Source organism: Drosophila simulans, chromosome 2L (genome assembly GCF_016746395.2).
Source record: "Drosophila simulans strain w501 chromosome 2L, Prin_Dsim_3.1, whole genome shotgun sequence".
Lineage (NCBI taxonomy): Eukaryota > Metazoa > Arthropoda > Insecta > Diptera > Drosophilidae > Drosophila > Drosophila simulans.
In genome coordinates this window covers 17,124,170-17,145,583 of record NC_052520.2, presented here as the reverse complement: position 1 = coordinate 17,145,583, position 21,414 = coordinate 17,124,170, and the positions used below count along the sequence as shown (strand labels likewise).

The 21,414-nt window shown below is 39.1% G+C and overlaps 2 protein-coding genes across 5 annotated transcripts; one reads left to right on the top strand and one right to left on the bottom strand.

Annotated features, from left to right (window-relative positions):
• The first annotated feature begins 66 nt into the window (after nucleotides 1-66).
• LOC6732601 (leucine-rich repeat and calponin homology domain-containing protein) lies at nucleotides 67-17,255 on the top strand. Of its 4 annotated transcripts, XM_016178179.3 has the most exons (9): nucleotides 72-171; nucleotides 231-909; nucleotides 9,995-10,512; nucleotides 10,570-11,147; nucleotides 11,209-11,821; nucleotides 11,881-12,018; nucleotides 12,084-12,161; nucleotides 12,901-13,878; nucleotides 16,383-17,255. In XM_016178179.3, exons 2-9 carry the CDS (start codon nucleotides 597-599, stop codon nucleotides 16,572-16,574), a joined length of 3,408 nt encoding a protein of 1,135 aa, XP_016025286.1. In that variant the 5' UTR covers nucleotides 72-171; nucleotides 231-596; the 3' UTR covers nucleotides 16,575-17,255. The 4 variants fall into 4 exon arrangements, with proteins under 4 accessions (XP_016025287.1, XP_016025286.1, XP_039153926.1 ...); XM_016178180.3 differs by lacking the exon at nucleotides 16,383-17,255 and having other exon boundaries at nucleotides 67-171; nucleotides 12,901-15,941; XM_039297992.2 differs by lacking the exon at nucleotides 12,901-13,878 and having other exon boundaries at nucleotides 78-171.
• A 3,121-nt stretch (nucleotides 17,256-20,376) lies between these two features.
• On the bottom strand, nucleotides 20,377-21,189 carry LOC27206872. The gene is made up of 2 exons (XM_016182653.3): nucleotides 20,918-21,189; nucleotides 20,377-20,860 (listed from the first exon to the last, which is right to left on the bottom strand). The coding sequence occupies exons 1-2, from the start codon at nucleotides 21,075-21,077 to the stop codon at nucleotides 20,481-20,483; spliced, it is 540 nt and encodes a 179-aa protein (XP_016025284.1). The 5' UTR covers nucleotides 21,078-21,189; the 3' UTR covers nucleotides 20,377-20,480.
• Nucleotides 21,190-21,414: the final 225 nt, after the last annotated feature.

Below are 21,414 nucleotides of genomic sequence, written 5' to 3'. Positions count from 1 at the left end.
AGTGCGTATAATTATAACATAGTAATCTAATAAATATCCTTAACTTAAAGCAGCCAATGCTTAAACGGTAAGTCATACTGAATAAACAAAAAACTTCTCTTATAAAAAGTGAAATTGTTGACAATTCGAATTGCGATAGAAACGGAGCGCACGTATCATCGGCGCACTGTGGTATTGTATCGATAGTACTCAAAGACACGCCGATTTTAAACTAACAGCAACGTTTCCAGCGCTGCGCAAGTAGCATCGCATAAACCGATTCAGTTGTTTTTCGATTTTCGTTGTGCACTGTCGCTCGTCCGCTGCGTGAGTTTGTGCGTGTGTGAGTGCGCGTGTGTGCGAGGAGGCAAAGAAGAGGAAGCTAGAAGGAAGCCGCAAAAGGAAAATCCAATTCCGAGAAATCTTATCAATGAGCCAAGAAGACGTACACTAAATGGAAAATAATCGAGATGCGTGCGTTTCAATAGAGCAAATTTAGTTTCGAGTTTCGGTTTCTTTCGGCACTTCACTCCGTTTCCTTATCGGTGTGATAGTTCTGAGCGTGCGTGTGTGTGTGTGTGCAAGTGTGTGGAACTGTCGCCACGCCTACACGGGAAATGGCAGCAACGGTTTACCAACGCCTACATAGCGTCGCAGTCGGCGTCGGCAGCGCCGCTGGCAGCGCTATCGGCAGCGGAACGGCTTCGCTTCCAGGATCTGGAACAGGATCGAGATCTGGAATAGGCAACGCTGGAAACACCTCCTCCTCCACCTCGTCCGCCCTGCTCAGTCATTCCCAGCTGACGCGCTCCCTGGAAAGAATCCTGGAAGAAGCGCACTTCAGCGGCGAACTGATCCTGACCAATCGCAAGCTGAAGGACTTTCCCAGGACTGGAACGAAGTACTCACTTACCGACACCGTCATCGCAGGTGGGTACCGCTTTTGTACAGTGTATATTCCGTAAAGGAGAACAAAGGAAAGGTGTTCTTCAAGCAGGTTTCGTCGGCAACAATTTTTGTTTTTATTATTTCCTAAATATAAATTACTTCTTAATAATATTTAATGCACAAATCTAATCACATTTTATTGGAAAGAGCATACAAATTATGTTACAATGTTAAATATTACTAATGTTCATTAGAAAATTGTTAATTATTAAGTTTTCTTTTGACGTCAGAAAAAGTAAAAGTAGAGCTTACATATGTACAAGTACTGATAAAGCAATTAAATTAGTTGCTTATCGCAAATGTTTGCCGTATGTGTATACCTTTAGGGCGCGGCATTTGAGAAAAGGAGGTTTGTTGCCGGTGAGCTAACGAAGTTTTTCCATCTCCGTTGCAGTGGCGAATTTTCCTTTTGTTGCTTGAAAATCAATAATTTGCAGCAGCCGTCGGAGGTTCATCCTTTTCCTCCTTTTCTGTCCTCCCATCAGCTGCTCTTTCTCTCTGCGGCTCTCCCATTCTCTCCCTTTTCGGACTGCGCTCAAGGACAATAATTACCGCCGTTTTTCGCTCTTCGCCACTTTGCACTATTCGTGTTATCCTTATTTATTTTTATTTTCGCCGCAGCCGGCACGAAAATTTTGTCGAAGTTCAACCAACTTTCGTTTTTGTTAGGACCAAAAAATATGCACCAGCGGAGAAATAGTAAATGGGAAATACCCACCCAGAAAATTCACCGCCCTCTCGCAGGACCCCGCCCCCTCTCACAGCTGCTGCTACCCTCGAACAGATGTTCTCACAACGGGACATGTCTCTCATCGATTTTCACTTGTGTTTGTTGTATACACATACAGTAAACGCTCTGAAAGGCGAAAGGACACGTAGATAAGGTTAGCTGTCATTCTAATCGCTGAAAAAAAGTAGGATATGACAATTTATCTATGTTCTACTATCTAACAATCCTTCACAGATCGAAGATTATGTTCATTGAAACAAGAAAGATTATAAACTAAAAATGTATTTCAGTTTATTTCTTTTAATTACTTTTACGAAGTTAATTCCAACTACGAGATTTTATTATTAATATTGGGACTTATTATGAACAATGAATGTCACCTTTCAGAGGACACACTGTATTTTGATGTATTTTCGGTGGAAATGTCTGGAATAGAAGGGAACTTTTTATTTTTGGACTGCGAAGATTAATTGCCGTGGAAGAGAGATAAAAATAAATTGTGTCATAAATTGAAAACTAATTTGGTAAAAGAATAGGGAAAGAATTCAATAAAAATTCCACTTAGCCTGTGCCTCTGATGATGGATAGTACCGGAATTGAAAAGCAACAAAAATAAACAAAATTTTCAGTTTATCTGCCATTAATTCAATTAAAATTGCATTTTTATAAAGCAAACATAAATTGATTAATTAATGAAACTGAATTGAATGATGCACTTCGATATTGAAAAGAGTACGTAACAAAATTAAGAAGGTTTCAATTAACATTAGTATACAAGAAGTGTTTAATTTGTTTCAAATAAAGAGATAAAACTTACTTCCCCCCTAACCTAGGAAATATATTTTTAATTTCCTTCCAATCCACTCCGCTCCCCGTTTCCCGCCTACGTGACTTGGTTTTCGAATTAAGCTGTGACAATCCGTGACTTATGGTCACGCGCTATCTGCTCGAAATGGGGAAACGATCCCTTCTTCTTTGGAAAACCCTTCCCCACATGGAGAGCCAACGAGCTTCCGGTTTTTCGTTCATTTTCGAATAAGTTTCATGCGTTTTCTCACCAGCAATTGAGTCATCGACTGCGAAGGCGTGACTAATTACTAATTAAAATGCTGGATTTTTGGTGTGAATGGACATGTGGAAAATGGAAAACAGGGGGAAATCGAGATACGTTGAACCTCTCGTTAAGGGTTAATCTTTAGGGAAAATATTTGTAAATACACCCTAGCGAAGAACCTCTACAAATTGCCTCTTCGAGAACAATGAAGCCACCCTCGGCGAAGGGTTTTCGCATGTGGGGGCGGTGGACTTTAAGAGGTGGCAACGGCTCTTAGCCTTAATGGCTTGCAACCACAAGGGTTTCGAGTTTCCAAGAAATCGATGATTCTAAAGCAAAAGAAAGTCAAAGAAACAGAAAAAATGGGGGGATACACCGACCATTTTTCTTTTCTTTATTTGCACGCATGCCATTTGCAACCCCCGAAATGGCATGAAATTAAGGGGAATGGGCAGGCGCCTGTCAGCATTTCCTAAAATCATTTGTTGTTGCGGTGTGTGGGGGGAGGGGTACCCACACTTTTTCGCAGTGCATTCCTTTGGGGCGTTTAATTAACACGCGTGTCACGTAAATCAAACAGAACCATAAACAAAACCTAGACAAAGGCCGGCACAAGAAAGAGTCAATCGAGTGGAGCGGAAAATCAACAGCAGGAAATTGTTTAAAGTAATTGCATCGAGAAGGAAAAAGCGCAAAACGGGTACAAAATTGCAGCTGGCCTCAGCAGAAATTGTGAGAAGAGAAGCCCAAGCAAATGCAAGAAGGTAGCAACAGAAGCAGCAGCAACAGCAGCAACATGCAGCAGCAACTTCAACTCGCAGCAGCAACATGCAGCAGCAACTTCAACTCGCAGCAGCAACAGCAGCTGCGCAGACCGCAAAGTTGGCGCCGGCTTAGGAATCAGCAGCTGACGAAAGTGCTGCACACTTGGTCTTTTTATAGCCTAAAAAGGGGGTTTAGAGAATACATATATAAGAATAATATAATATAATAATATAATATTAAAATATATTATAATATAATACTAATATACTGTTTCATAACAATACAAACTCACTCAAAATAAATATGTATGTATGGAAATGTAACAACAATGATCGCGTGGTGTCCTGCGTCACTGAGTGAATTAACAGTGATGACCACTTGGATACTTTATAGCCATAAACAGGGAGTTTAGGGCTTAATTTTTTAGTATAATAAAAACTCAGTATAACAATTGTTCGATTTTGTCACAAAATTATTATAAAAATGTAAATGTAACAGAATTGAGCGCCTAATGTCCTTCGTCACTAAGTGGATCCACAGTGATGCCACTTTGGCTTTTTATAGCCTCAAACAGGGAGCTAGTGTATTAGAGAGCTTTTATACAATTACCGAATAAACCGATTTTGGATCAATTTGTCACAAAAAAACGTATCTCCTGGTGTCCATCGTTACTAAGTGGATCCAAATTGACATACTATACTATGCTATACTATACATACTATACTATACAAAGCAGTTTCGTTTCCTTACTTGACCATTTAGCTTAGATTTGTTTAGAAATACCGATAAACACTATTAAGTTCGAAATTTTATTAATATTTGTTTATTTAATTAAAAAATTGTCATAACAGCCTGGTAACTGGTACGAAATTGAGAGGTTCGTACCGTACGTCTAAACTATAATTCATATCATTAATAGCAAGCAGGTTTTCATAAGCTTTTTTAGTAGACACTTGGAGCGGATTTTCTTGTAATCACAATACTTTTTTCCAGACTGAGCAAAGCGTCTGCCAAGTGACCGAGAACAAGAAATCTTTTCTGTTTGGGGAAGTCAAAGTACCGGCAAACAAAACAACAGCAAACTTATAGAGCGAGGGGAAATGCTTTTGTCGTGTGTATCCGACGCGTATATTTGTTGTTTGCATTGTAAATATGATGGGGCATAAAAAGACAGCTAGTCTGGTTTTTTGTACTTTTATTGCTATTTATTCTCCGTCTGCAGCGGACAAAAGAGGAAATGCGACCGCCGCAGCACGTCGCTTATCTCCAGTGGCTGTCAAACTGCACGGTTCATGGCTTGCATGCACAATGCAGCAAGGAAAACATAAAAAAAATCATTGGACTTAGCGATGGTATCATGATAAAGTACTTCCCAGAAAGTCGATTGTGAAATAAATACCCAAGAAATTGATATGTCAATGAAAATGTATTACAGACTATTGATCAAAAAACACTATCTTCCTCAGAAATATTTTGTATTTTAGGTGATAGTATTTTTAGGTTAGATACTGGGAATATTTTGGAATGGACTTTCCCACACTAATATTATGCCTTGTTGAAAGCTTCTTGGCAAACAAATTATTCAATGAACAGAAACTACATGTGTACACACCGATTTTCCTGGCCATTGCATATGGATCACGGCGTACCCCTTATATTATATTCATTTCTAAATGCACCCTCATTCTGCTTATTGCTGGTTTAAAAATAACATTATTATTTCAGCGATAAATGCAATTTGCTTGTCTCCTCGCTTGCTTATCTGCAGTTGAACGACTTATGTAGCTGTATGTATATCGTATTTATTTATATGTATGTATCTATGTACATATCTTAGCAAATTGAGGGCAGTACAAACTTGACACAGATAACCGCGAATTATGCATTGAGTCATTTCCATTAATTTATAAATGTAAGCATTATTTAACAGGCGACGGGCCAACGTTTCTAGTTTCTTAATTGCTGTGCACAGCACGCGCTCATAAAAGAGAATCTAAGAGAACAAAAGATAGATCTGATTACAAGCATTGCCTACAGTGGGCACGCGCTGTAATCGATTATTAGCTAATATCTATGGGGAATATTTTATCATATCTAGAATGATAAATGGACTCAATCGGAATGGTTAAATTTTGTTTAAAAAATAAAATTTTAAAATATACAGAGTCTTTTACGTACGAGGTATTACTGTGAGGAAAACCTTTTATTCCCTTGTTTGTTTTTGCTTTGGAAATATGTGACTTAGAAAAACACAGCTGTTACACTTTGAATTTGGAAGAAAAACATTAATCAGCAGCAGCGAGAAAAACAACGAATTCATAGCTGCTTCCAAATATTTGTTAAATATTTGTTTTCCTAGTTGTTTACACTTGGCCAACACAGATTTCCAATGTTTGCTCTGTGATTAAATGGGCATAAAGAACAGACCGGCGATGAAGAAGAAATGCTGCGCGAAATTGCAGTGTCTAAAATAAACAAAGTGGAACAGAACAGACTTTTCTAGGGAAGTAGGCGTGTGTGTTTGTGTTGGGAATTAAAATCGGTATCTATCTACACACACACATGTGTGTGTATCTGTGTTTTGAGTGCTTCCAGCTTGCAATATCAAAAAGTAATCAATCGATGGGGCAAGAGCCCACTGCGATTTTCCATATTATTTATTTTGATTAGTTCGATGTGCGCACATATGTACGTAGTTGGGACATTGCCCTATATATGAGAGTGCTTCTCAAGTGGCTTTCAATACAATTCCACAGAGTGTAATATAAATAAACAAAACTTTATTGCTAAGTGGCTCGTTTGGGGTTTCTGAAGTCTGAAAGAATTGCCTATGTTTTGATTCTGGGAAAATGTTATGCGATAAAAAATAAAGTTTAAGGAATGTGAATATTGGTTTAGTGGTTTATCAGCATTTTTGTGTGGCTCCCATTTATGTAAATATATTTAGTTTGCTTCCTGTTCCAGCATATGTTTGCAAAGCACCCATTAATTTTCCCGTGCCCTATGCATAATGATTCATATTCCCATCGCCCCACTTAAGGCCCACCAATTTAGCAATAACACTCAGACAAATTAATTTCAATAAATCCATCAATAGAATCCACTGTGCCCGTTTGTGTGCCCCTTCGTTTTCTTAATGGTCAGTCAATATCAATGAACAGACATGCAGACATGCTTCCACATCCATATACACATTCATATTCGGCAAAGTCAAAATAAAATACCACGCGATCCAAATAAAGTAGCGACGGTATGGGTAACGTGCTCCAGCTCCATTCTGGGCTGGTGGAGAATCCGCCGCCCACATGGCTAGACCCGAAAGTTACCAAGAACGAAACAGCTGAGGGCAACGATATAAAGCTCCATTTGCCAATACAGTTGGAGCGCCATCAATTTAATTTTTTGCTTCTTCCGGTTTGGGCCCACGCCCTTCAAAATGGAAATGCCACTCAATGTCTGCCACATGCGCCTTTTTTTGTGGTATGAACTTTATCACCAGCAGCAGGGTATGTGTGGCTTTGAACTTTTAAGGTTGAATGATTGAGTAGTAAGAAATTATATTTATATTTATTTTGTATAACTTATTTTTAGAAATCCACACTCATCGATCCTCTTGATGGGTTTTTGAAATATCACTTAACTAAGCTTATCAAAGCAGTATCCTTATCAAACTGATACCAACTTTATCCTCATATCTATCATTTTATGGCCTAATCTCTTCAATCATAAAACTGTAAATATATTGCAATAATCAGCTGCTACGCATGTATGAAAATAGCCAGTTCAATATGGGTGGTCTAAACTAAAAAATTACTAAATCGACGTTGCTGTCATTTACCTTTAATTTCCACGCACCTTTATTTTTTAAAAGGAATTTATGCAAATGCAATTGTTTGAATGCCCATTACCTCCAAGGAGCGTCATAACCGAGACGTTCCCTGCTCCACTTACATCATCAAATTGCTCCTCCATTGCCATGCGTGCGCCCGTTGGCAAAGTTGACTTTGGGCGTTGCTCGAATCCATGTTTGTTCCAAATCCCCAGGCGCACCCTGTTTTTTTCGGCTGGATGAAATGCCTGCGTGGTCCGAGGACAATTTCTGCAGTATTTATGACATTATGGTTTGGTGGAGCCTCAGGCGGGCAAATAAAAATGAAAATTAAAAAGTAACGCGAGCATTAAGAGAGGCAAACAAAACAATGATGGCACTTTGCATTTTTTCGGCGTGTCAAACAATTTGATTTATTTTGCGAGACGTAAAAAACACATTTTCGCCTGTCGCATTGCGTTGAAGTTGGCCCAAAGCCAGCTGGGGCCAGAAAAAAAGGGGGGAATGGGCGGGGAAATAGAGTGGAAACTCTTGGAAAACTGCCAGTGAAAGCAGAATTGAGCAGGTGTCGCTAGAGATAAAAAATATCTTCGTCACGGGTCTGCAGGTTCAAAGTACAAAGTCGCTCCTGGTCCCATTTTGTCCTAAATTGATGCCTCCGCATCAGGGAAATCCAATTTCCGCATCCTCGAACAACTTTTCAAACCAAGCCATCCCATCCCGACGTCATTGGCCGGCAAGGGTTTATTCAACTCAACAGGATGCAACACAAAAAGGATAATGCACTCGTAGAAAAAATGTGGCAAGAAGGGGCAATGCAACTTCTTTCTACATATATATGTTATAGTTTTTAATTTAGTGCTGCAAATCTACATTGTTTTCTTATTCGAGAATCAGCATTAAATCTTTTAAAAGACACACCTAAGTTTACCTTTTCTGTTAGTGTAGAACTGTTGCCGCTTCTTAGCGTTGCATCACTGTAAGCTCATATTGTATGCAACAGCAGTAGGAGCTCTCCATGTGGCAGGTTAATGTCTAGATGCTACCGAAGTCAAGTTCCCATTCATTCAGCGCCTTTGTTCGCAGGAAGATATATGTGCATAGTCTACAATGTCTAGTCTCAGTGACTCCCCCCGTGCGTAAATCAGTTCGCAGCTGTCGCCAGTCCGCAGTCAGTTATTCAGTCAGTCAATCATTCAGTCACTTATTCATGTTAGCCAGTTTTAGTTGCCCCAGCAGCAATTGCTCATTTCTGGTTTCCACTGTGTTTTTGGCAAGTTGCGTAAAATGCGCCTAAAGGAAGGTGAGGAGGTAATGGCAGACTGGTCCGCGGGTCGTTAATTTTTACGATATGGCTATTAAAATTCACCAACTTCATACGCACTGTTTGCCAAGTACTTTAACTACTTGAAGAAGGTGAAGTGTAGACCAGCAGACAGACCGCATTATTTAAATTTTATATACTGAATTTCTACTATTTGAATGCGTTAGTTGTATGTGGTATTGTAATTGAAAGTAACATCAAAAATAGTATTGTTTTTATATAACAGTATTGAGCTACTTACAAACAGCCATCTGAACTATTTGACCAATCTCCTCCGCTGCCTTCTAGTTTTGTCTAATGGATGCCATCATGGGCCAGCTGGCATGGAATAAACGCAGATATCCAAGTCCACTACATCCGCTGATCGAAATTAGTTTCTATGTTTGATCTAGTTCCTCTATCGAACTGAATTTTCTTGGAATTAACTTCAAAACGGGTGGCTTCATATGGGATATTGGCATTATCGGATCATATTGATAATAAATATCTCAGACATACCATTAAATGAACACGAACTAAACTTCACCACCAGGGTTGCCATCCATTCGTGTAGAAAACCAAATATAAGATTTATCCTTGAGATCTATTTGTTTCTAATAGAAGATATGTGTATTGCATGGTTTTATACGATACACTTATACCGAACTGCCAAATTTTTCATTTATTTGCTCGCAATTTAACGTTGTCTTTTAAATTATTAAATTCCAATTTGTATTTTTACTAATGCGACAATCGTCATTTGAAGCACAAAAAATATTAATGTAAAATGTAAATTCAATAAAATATTAACACATATATTTCACCTCCTGCCAGTCCGCCGCAGTATTTTTCATTTTCCTTCTTTTTTGGTTGATTTATTCATAACCGCTCCCCCACAAAGTCGCAGTTTTCGTGCTGTTTGCGCTCATTTTGCATGCAAATTCATTTAGTAAATTAATTGCCCACTCCGAACGCACTTGCCCACTTTTTGAAATTCTCTCCGGTATGCCAAAGGGTATGCTGGGATTTAAAAATCTTCGACATTTCCCCAGGGACAACAACATATACGTTTTTCAAAACAAATCTCTGCAATACGTTCTTTTGATTAGTTATTATATGATTTAATTCCCTAAAACAATATAAATAAAATGAATCCACCAGAGGGCATTCGAAAGTCGAGTACCGCGGTCTTATTAGCATTACTCTTCCTGTTGGCTGGAATGGGGCGATTCAAATTGCCGGCAGATTGAGGTCAGGCGCTCCACTGTGGCGTGGAGTGCAAATGGAAATGGAAGTGCGTGTCAAATGGAACAAGGGTTCGGGTTCACTCAACATCCCCCAGCTGGATTCAAATTAATATGTGCCCTCTGCTTCATCCATTTACAGATCTTTCCCGGAATAGATTCGCCGAGCTGCCCGAGGAAGTGACTACGTTCGCCTTCCTAGAGACCCTGCTACTGTATCACAACACAATTCGCAGCATTCCGGAATCGGTGAAGCAGCTATCATCGCTGACCTATTTGGATCTGCGCAGCAATCAGTTGTCCTCGCTGCCCCGCGAGATTTGTTTCCTGCCTCTTCAGGTTCTGCTGGTTTCCAACAATCGATTGTCTTCGCTACCAGATGAACTGGGTCGATTGGATCAGACACTGACCGATCTGGATGCTTCATATAATCAGTTGGCCAATCTACCCGCTCGGCTGGGTGAGCTGAGATCCCTGCGTTCGCTCTCGTTGAGAAGCAATCTCTTGCTGTATCTGCCCAGGGAGCTTACCTGCTTGAGTTTGATATCACTGGACGTGAGCAACAACAAGATCGCTAGCCTGCCTCTCGAGATTCGTCACATGAGCACTTTGGTTGAGCTGCAGCTAGAGAACAATCCTCTGACCTCGCCACCAGCTAGCGTAAGTTTATATTATTATTGTTATGCACACAAATTACCTTTGCCTAATACCTTACAGCTATGCATGCGCGGTCTGGTGCACGTGTTCAAGTTTTTGGAAACGCAGGCCACCAAGGACGAGAAGGGATCCCGGTCAGGTGGCAACTACGATGGGTACACCACGTTGCGAAGAGCTCCTCGACATAATTCCAGCGGCAATGTTCTTGAAGCTAGCACCACTGGCAGCACTAACAACCAGCGCAGGCATCAAGTCGACTCGGGATATAACACCAGCGATGGTTTGGACAAGCGCTGGTCGCACGATGCTCCCGCTAAATCGAAAACGGATTCACCGCTGCACTGTGTTTCCAATTCGGCAGCAGCAACTTTGCCCAGGACGCAGCCAAGTGCGGTTCATTCGCAAGCGGATCTGATGGACGCATCCCTTACCTCCAGCACTAGCACCATTGTGGATGAGAGTCTCACTTTGAGTCCCACATCATCGCCCTGCAAGTTGAGCTATGCACACTCGAATAGCTCCAGTAATGGATCGTCGCCAGATCAGGACGACGACATAATGCTGGACCACCAGGAGCGCACTGTTCACCACGCCAATGGAAAATCCGGAAAAGGTCTTGGCAATATTCAGACCTACAAGTAAGTACACTGCAATTATGCTCATTCATTTTAAATTTACGTTTTTCTTTGCCAAAAACAGGGAGTACAAGGAGGCCCTTAAGCAGCAGCGCAACCAGGAGATCAGCGTCTATAAGCAAAAGCATCCGAATGCCAACCACAGTCCCAATGACGACGAAGATCTTTCTCCGTCACCGCCGGGCATTTCAAACGGATCTTCCTCGAACACACTGCCAAAGTCTATTATGAAACAGAATAGCAACCAAATTGGTCACAATGGGAATGGAAATGGAAGCGCGAACGGAAATGGAGTCGATGATGTTGTTATACCAAAGAAACCCATCCAAAAAGTGATTCCCTCTCGGATTACTGAAATAAAGCCAGCATCCACATCCGGCATTCCCTCCGCAAATTCATCGGATTGTTTGGGCTACGTTAAGCCACAGAGTCCCATGAAGAATGGCACAAGCAAATTTAATACGTCCAATGGTGGTGGAGTCCAACCAACAGTGGGAGTAGTCAGTAGCACCACCATTAAATCACCAGTCAGCTCAACCACCAAACTTGGCACAGTAAAGACACATCGTTCGGTGACCTGGAACCATGACATCCCCGCGGAGAAGCTGAGCTTCACCATGCGCCGGGAGTTTGATCGCCAAAGGGAGGAGACTGAGTTGATGTCGCAGCTGAGAACTGTAAGTGTGAGCAGAATTTTTGAAATGCAGGATGATAGTTTAACTTATTGCTTGTTCAGATCATTGAAACGCGTCTGAAGATGACGTTGCCTGTGGATATTGCCTCTGCTCTGACGGATGGTGTTATACTGTGCCATTTGGCCAACTATGTGCGTCCGCGATCAGTGGCCAGCATTCATGTGCCATCTCCCGGTGTCGTAAGTGTTTTCGGATTTCCTTGAAAGTTTTAATTTTATTATATATTTGATTTACTGAATTTCAGAATAAGTTGACTATGGCCAGGTGCCGGCGGAATGTGGATAACTTCCTGGAGGCGTGTCGACGCATTGGCGTAGATGAGGTGCGTAGAAAATTTGTTCTTTGTTATAGAAGTATAGTGCATTTTGAAATGGGAAAGTCAAAGGAGATTCTTAAAATATATCGGAAGGGAGCTAAAATCATCTTTATTAAAAAAAACTTTTATACCCGCAAACTAGTCTCTTAGTTTTGCAGTCGATTTTCTATTGAAGGTAAAATATAGGTTGGAACGAGTGTGATCGTATTACTATATCATATGGCTGGCAAAAGAATTAATCGAAATGTAAATGTTAAAAACTTTACCTTCGGTGTTTGTGATTAGATTGTTTTCTTATTGATACAAATTTAAGGATTTAATAAAAAATAATAGCCTTAGATGTTTCTATGTTTCTATTATGTTTTGATAATGTTTCTATTCGACTAGCCGAAGTTTGCTTCCTTCCTGGTTATAGACAATTTATTGAAATACCCGTGTTGAAATTGACTGAAATTAAAGTTAATCTTTTTTAATTTACTCAAAATGCATTGTACTCTGAATTTGTTTTTTCTGTAGTTCAAGTTATGGTTTAGCTTCATGGTTCAAGGTGGCGTTGGTTGCTTGGAATGCTTTATTATCCTGAGTGCTTCCCATTCGCTTTTTGTCCTAGACAATTTTAGTTTAGTTTTAAGTGTAATTGAACCCCAACACACACAAAAACACACACACAAACACATACACCCACATAAAATACTCAAGAATACAAACAAGAAACTGATGCATCTGTTATTGGTGTTGGTTGCAGGAGTTGATTTGCTCCTGCGAAGATGTTGTGCCACAAATTGAACCGCAACAACCACAATTGCCACGTGCTGACGATGACTATGATGCTGATGTTTATGTCCAAGATGATGGCAGCATCAGCCGCAGCAATGACAGCAGCCACCTGCAATGCAGCGACGAATGCAACAGCAGCAGCAACCATATTAATAGAGTGCCCAATGCATTGGCCCTACTGCGCACAGTGTCCGCTCTGATTGTCATGGATGAAAATCCGTATCATCAGCAGCTTCATCATCATCTTCAGCTTCAGCTGGAGCAGCAACACTTCGAGCAAGAGCAATTCAGTGAGCCAACTACCTGCAGCCAACAGCAAGAACAGATGTTGCTGTTGCAGCAGCAACAGCAGCAGCTAGAGCACGTTTTGTATGAGAATGGCCAGCCGAGGGCTGAAAATGATGATGGGGTTGAGGATCGTGATGATGATATAGGCAAGCGGCAGCAGCAACTAGCGACAGTGGGTCAAATGCTGCTGAAGGCCAAGCAAAAAACATATGAAAAAATCAAACACAATCTGCTAAGTGCCCATGGTCAGCATAACTTCCAGGGCAATAATAACAATAGAATGCTGCACACGATTGTGGAGAATGAGCACGATGTGGCCGCCGCAGGACCGGCGGGCCATTACCAAATAATAGACGAAAAGCAAGAGGAGGAACCGTACCAGCCGAAATCAGAGGACTTGAAGGATGCAGCCGCACTGGGCAACGCGACCAAGGAAGCCATCAGCAAGCGGATCGAGTTCTTCGAACAGCAGAAGAGTGGAAAACCAAAGCTGGAGGTCTTCAGCATCTATTTGCCGAAGGAGAAAACCAAGGAACTCGAGCTGGAGCAGAAAATAAAAGCAAAAACCAACGAAGCTGGATCTTCGATATTAAAGCACGATTCCCATACATTGACAGTAATCCTGTCGTGCGTTTTCATCGCCACTTTCCTCTGGCTGGTATTTTTCCCGCTGCCTGGCTAGTCTATATAGTACAGCTTGATTTTATTATCGCCTTGGTTTGCCAGTAGAGTTAAGATCTAAAAACAATAGAGTTAAAGCTGCTTTTGCGCTTTTCCACTGGGTAGTGAGTTCTTGAGGCTGCTTTTGTTTACTGCTTAGGATTACGTCCCATATTTATGAAACATTCTATACCTAATTTTAAGCCTAAGAAATTGAAATTTCCCAAAAGACAAGCAGAATACATTGAGGCATTTAATGAGAGGAAACGCAAAGACTTTAAATCAATATTTGGCTCCTATTTCTGTATGATTATTTAAGGGTGTGCACAATCATATATAAAATATATTCTTATTAAATAGTTCAAATATAAGTTCCAGAAATTACAAATGCTCCTTCAACCTAAAGTTCCTTTCAAAAAAACTTTCTATATTTATGTTTTATAATTTAAAACTATTTTAATGAAAATAAGTAACATTCACAAATACTTTATGACAACTAATAATTATTAGATTTTAAAATATTCTCCGGACTAAATATTAATATATATATCATATTTATATTATTTATACTACTACTTGAACTATATTTAGCATTTCATAAGTACATATTTATTTTTTTATCACCTACAAATAACTCGACTATAAGCAAAGCTACCTTTCAACGACTTTGATTGTGCATACCCGTAGAAAAAAATTGAAATAGAGCCGTTTTATAAATACCCCCCGAGTAACCACATATTCCTAGTTCATGTACAAGCTATTGAACTCTAAATTGGATTTAGAATTAATGAAAAAAATTCGAAATTTACATTTGCTTTTAACCACGTCTCAAGTCGTGCTGAACTGAAAACAAAAACAATTAACAATGCGCTTCATTTCACTAAATTTGTGCAAACCATTCATTGACCTAAGTTACAACGAAACTAAATCGATTTAAGTTCTATTCATAAAGAAAATGAATTATGGTAGAAATAGAAAAGATACAATATACATGTACCAGTTCGAAGATTAGGATGAAGAGCAGGAAAGAGACTTGTTACAGTTTGATGGACAGCTAACTCTTGTAGTAAGTGTAAGATGGAGCTACTGGAGGAAGCTGTGTGGTTTTACTTGAAGCAGGGACACTCAAAATAGTTGTAGCAGTTATATATGAAGACATAAAAATATAGCCAACCAATGTAGCCGTTTGAAATTGATTCGTTTGACCAGAGAGAAGTTAGAGAAAAGTCTAGTTTGTCAAGTGCATTACAACATTGTTTCTAAATGGTTTTTTAATATATTACAAAATAGTTGTGTCAAAATACAAAAATATTTGAATATTTTAACAGTACATCACCAAACATACCTTTCTTTTCTGAATCAACTTAAATGCGCACACGTTCATGTAGAAACGACCACTTAAATATAAATAATAATCACAAAACAGTGCCTTTGAATGAAGAGCGGCGACAGTTTGGTCTGCCCAAATGATCTATTACAATCTCTCCTTCTAAAAAGCAATAATTTTTCAAATAAAACGACGCTTTTCTCTATCATTTTAATTTGCAACCAAGCTCACATGACCCAACATCAAAATGTGCTAACAACATTCCTAACATTATTAATAGTTTATTAATTTAGGCATACTATTGTACTTAAACGATGAAAAATGAAATCTAATCAAATTTCTAAAAGAAACACAATCTCCAACACTCAGAAGTAAAAGATAAACATATATATTTATCTAGCGTCTAAAATCAGAAATATATATTTTGTCTAACAAAATTATTGAAGGGAGGACAAAGCATTGAGGCAGCTGTAATCAGTCATACATTTTTATGAAAATCAACACGTATTTAACACGCATATATACCTAAAAATATATAAGAAATCTCCAAAATGCAAATTAAAGCCAAACCTTTTTGTCAACATTTGTCAGTGGAATATTCCATACGCATACTTCCAAACCAAATGAAAATGAATCCCGTTGCATTTAAATTTAAGCACAAAATGTCAAATAAGCGCTATATATACAAGTGAAATCAAAGAGCAAAATATACGACAAATATACCAAAAACTAAACGTTTACAGTTTTATAACAATTGTGTCGGAGCTAAGACTCAAACCAACTGATTATTTGTCCGAAACCTTATCCAGTTGCTTACAAACTGTGGAGTACTGGGAATTTAGGAAATTTTTAATTTCAAAATGTACTTATTAAAATGAAACTATCTATATTGGATTTATATTAATACAAAGTTGTATTAATTTAATAACTGCAATTTTCTTAATATTTTATTTTTATTTTTTATTGCCCATTTATAATAGTTTCCAAATCAGTTACATCAAAAACTTAAATACTTTCATAGATTGTACTGATATAAGTATCTGACTTCCGTATAAGTGAAATAATAACACTTTCTTTATTAAGCGCTTGCTCCAAAAATACAAAGCAAGATTTCCAACATTTTATCAACCTCACAATGAAAACTTAATGTATTTGTGTAAATCTTATTTTTGTAGAATCTAATTTGCTGCGCTGCCGACGTGCTGGAGGGAAAAGGTGCCGTCCAAGTGGCCATTACGGTGGGTGAGCTTTTCCGGCTTCATGGAAATGGTGGCTGCGGCAGTGGCAACAGCAGTGGGGCCGCCACGCCCACCAAGTCGCCCACCAGAACGACACGTGCCACAATGTCGCCAACGCCATTGGCCTAAAATCGGTGGAAACAGGACACGGATGTTGAATCGGAACTCTAGGATATTCCGCTCATATCTGGATGAGTTGGCGAAATGGGTTTCCTAGTGGCCGCCATATACACACTTACATAAAATACATGCCAAATGTATGATTTGTTGATACTGATATCTCACTCATTTTTCTAGGTTCGTAGTTCATTTATGTAAATACACAACAACACTCACAAGGAACACTTAAAGAAACCAAAATGCAAAGATCACAAAACAATCGAACATATATCGAATCAAATCACACAAGTCACAAGTTATTTATGCGAGTTTTTGTTTTGTGCAATTGTTTAGATTTAATTATGTATGTGCTACAATCGTCAGCTAGTTTTTTTGTTACACTTTCCCCATCACACCCATACGAGCGAAATATCGGGCCAAAATTACGACTAGCGCTTAGTTGCATATTGAATACTGTTTTAAGTATGAATCACATATGAACATCCAAATATTTAGATATTTATCGAATTATTATTATGGCATATTTATTATGTAGCTTAGATGTAGATCTACGATTAACTGTGGTAAACATTTTCTACCGGCGCTGCATCATTTCTACGAATCGAATTGTACTAGACCCCTAAGTCTTGGAATATACAAATACTATATACACATATATCAAATAAAGCGGAGGAAAATTGTCATACGTAAGAACTATTTTCTTTTAATCTGGTGAAATATTTTTGCTTGCCTGCTCACCGAAAATTGGCAGAAAATGTCAACAGCTGTGGCCCAACAAAAAATGGCGTAAAAATCCTGAAAGTTTTCTTTTGTAGTTTCATAATTTGCATAATGCGCCAAACAAACAATTGACTTTTGGGGGTTGGGGGCTGTAAGCGGAACCAAAGCTGCTCAAGCGAAAATTAAAAACACTCGACACATCCGCCAGTTTTGTTTAGCAGCTGCTCCAATGGCAGTCATTTTGGTAAGTGAAATGTTGGCAAAGTTAACGGCAGAACAATATTTGGAAAAATGTGCTTCAATAAAGTAGTTTTTAAATAATAGTAACACTTTATTTAGTAATGGTTAGATAGCTTAATGCCTTTGTGTATGTAAGTATCTGAAACTTTCAGATGTTTGTGTCTCATCAATTAGTCAGGACATAACCTAAGCAGCACCTATTACTAATTTACGCCAACGGCAAGGAACAAGGACACAGGACAAATAAAAGGACCTGGGCCATAGAGAAAGTGGGTGAATCGAGTCATTTATCACTGTGAAATTTATTAAAATGATTATCTCGTATCTACATTTCGCACGGAATGCCTAATTTTTTCCAGGACAAAACAACACGCGCCTTCTTCGGAACTTCAGTTGGTTCAGGACTTTTTTTTGTGGTTTCCTATTAGGGGCACTCCGGCAGTTTTTGCCATTTTGAGCCACTGATAAGGCAAAGGAACAAAGCGTCCCAAAAGTGAGGCGGTGCACTTAGAAAAAACTGTACCTTTTGCAGGCCTTAAATATCAATCAAAAGCTTCAATAAAAAATAAAAGCAATTAACTTCAATTGGTTTTTCTGGTAATTTCAATCATACAATTAATTGCTTTTTTTCATAGCTTCTAAACTTTAATTTATGATAATACACATGTGGCTCTTATAACGAACATTAATATATGCAAATATATAAATTAAGGTTTACGAACTTATTCGTTTTATAACAAAAACTAAAGTTATTATTTTAGAAATTTCTTTCAGTGTCATGGGCGGAATTTTTGGTGTCCCTCGGCTGGGGCCATAGTTTAATTGTGACATCTGAACAACTCCACAACCCCTCCGCTGGAATAACGCCTCAGGAGAGGGCAATTAGTTGAACTGCGCCCTGGGGAATTGAGATAATTAAAATGACTACCACTGCTGCTGCTACATGCGGAAATATTTTTTAGCCAACTAATCTGATTGCTCCTATATCAACTCTGTCAGCTGACTGTGTTCTTCTGCGTTTGCTCACAGACCTTTTGAGTAACGAAACAGAATCAACATTTGCATTCAATTCGATGGCAAAAAGCACTTTAATTTATTTACCCCATTGAAAGTCATTTCGTTCTAATCCTATTAATTCAAATTCAAACACTTTTACCACCGCATCAAATAGAATTGCTTTTTGAAAGACCAAGACGAGTAGGGTAGAAATGTTTGGCTGTTCTTTTTGTGGGCGAAAAAAAATTGCATTTCATTGTTTTTAGCAATCAGAAAATATTTTACCTTGGCCAAGGGAGGGATAGCTTTTCGACTATTGTGTTCCCAAAAACGATTTTCTTTTGACCAGGAATTCAGTAGCACCACGAATTGAACTTGGATTCAATCAAAAGTAAACTAGAAAACGCAATCACGACGACAGCTTTTGCCAAATGACAATTTAGAGTGTTTGATGTGGAATCTTTCGCTTCAAAATGATTTTAGGAAATTAGGTTAAAAAAAAAGACAAACTTAAGAAAGATGCATTAAAACAATCCACAATATACCATTAATATTAATTTAGTTGCCAATAAATATTACAATGAAACATTGAAAATCCCAGCCCTTTTATTATGTTAGCTATATTGATTTACACTAAATAAACTTTTGCAATCTACTCAGCTATAATTTAATTATTCGAAATCACTGCGAAAAACAGAAATCCTTTAATTTTATTCATACTAAAAGTGTATAACAATTTTAATTTGTTTGTGGCTTAATAGCCGCCGAATTATCCACTTGGCTATGCCCTATTTAAATGCATTCCAATCCACTCCATCCCCACCAGGCATTATAATGAAGATGAATTTTTGTAGATTGTGTATTTATCCGGTTCGTGTAGCAATTTCATGCTAAAATTTGTTTGGCCAAAGTTCCAACTCAGTTGATTTTCCGGCTTTCATTACGCCTTGGGCCAGAGTGTAGGCAAAATTTAAATAATACAAAAAATAATATATATACATATATAAAATATATATAGGTTTGTGTGTAAGAGGGGGTCTTTAAAATGCCTTTTTGTGGTGGGGATACGGACGCCATTAAATATGCAGCAGACGCTCCTAAAACACGTATCATCCTCTGATGCCGACGCAGTTTCGCACTTTCGTTGCGCTAAATGAGTTTCAGCTGCAAAATTAAAAACTTTATCAGAAGCAGCAGGCAGAGGTGTGTGGGTGTGTGTAGGTGTGTGTGTGTGGCAAAAAAACTTGAAACTTTTTCATGAAGTTAAAGCAAAGTAAAATCAAATTATTGTGGTTGCTCGCAGGCTGGCAAAAGGATTACGCGATGGTGGATCTCCGCCTTACCGCTCCTCTGCAACCAGCACTACCCCCCTCCGCACCACTTTCCACACCACTTTCCACCCCATTTTCCGCCCACTGCCGCACCCACCTGTAATAAAACATGCCGCCACTGCATTTTGGGAAGGCTGCCAGACAGAGGGACGCCGTCTCCATAGCCAGACAGTTAGACTCGCCTGGCTGCCTGTTCACATGAAGTTGGCGCATTCTAATTGAATTTTCACTTTTTTTCCCCCGCCGCTCCTCCTCCCCTCCGCCCCCTCAGCCCACCTGGGCGACTACGTGACGATGGCCTGGCACAGAAATTGAAATAATTATTTTTAATCTTAAGTACGACTTGCGCGTAATGAGATTTGGATTATCCCGGCGCCCTTTTTTTTCAACTCCCCTAGACTTGTGGAAAAAGCAACTGATTGCTGTGAGACGCATAAAAAGTATCTGAAAGATACGAATTTCTCTTCCGAATGTGTAGCAACACTTTTGGCTGGCTCAAGAATATAATTGTGTAAGTCAGTTACTTTGTAGGGTAAAGCTTTATATTTGTTATAAGCTTATAAATTTAGAAATTCGACTTCTACGGTTACAGCATTCCTTTCATGACATATCAAGGTCTTCAATTTCCTTATCGATATCTTTTACGTCTTGCCATAAGGACAGCCGAAGGACGTCTGCCACAATTTCTGCATCGTGATCGGCAATCCCTGCAGAGACCAATGAAATCCCTGGGTGTGTGATCATCCCGCATAGCCTGCAATCGACGAGTGCTTCTTTTTACTGAACGATGTAAGGATTTCGAATCCAAGGAACATTCGCTATCACTGTCATCATATTTTCCCTCAAGGATATCCAGTAATTTCAAGGCAGTTCGCAGACGACATTGTTTTCCCTTTTTGATAGTTATGGTTCGGAATTCACCATCCTGCTTTCGGGAAACTCCAGCCTGCGGGAATTTGTTCCATTTTTTTCCCGGATTATTTGATAACCTTTGTTTCTGTGGTATCGCTGCAATTTTAAAAGTTCTTATTGGATCTTGACTAGCATTTGACATTTTCGGATTACTATTCTCTGACGTTTTCCTAGATCTCACTTCTGGCTGAAAATATGTCTTCTTTTTGGTGGATGCAGCTGCCACATCCATAGCCGAATCCACTTTGTCCGTTTCGTTCTGGCTAGAAGTAAGGAAGTACTGTCCATCGTTCGAACAATTTTTTTCCGCCATAATCAAGAGAATTTGCCTTTTTTTTCGCCTTTTGAAAATCTTACTACACTTCCGATTTTGATTGTGTATGGAATAAATCAGGGACACTGAACAGTGAAACTTGATTTCTTTTTGATTTTCTTGACTTGGCCTACGTTGGTGCATAAATTGCCAGCAGGCAGGAAAAGTTTGGCCACCCACAACCCTCGCAAATATTGCATTTTCATTAAGTTAAAGTTTGGTTTTTAGTTTAATTTTTTCGTACGCCCTTTACGCCTTTCCTCCCTCCGTTTACTTAAAAACTTTTTGCGGCAAGTTTTTTGGCCCAAAGTTTGCATGTATTTATCTGTCAGAGTGT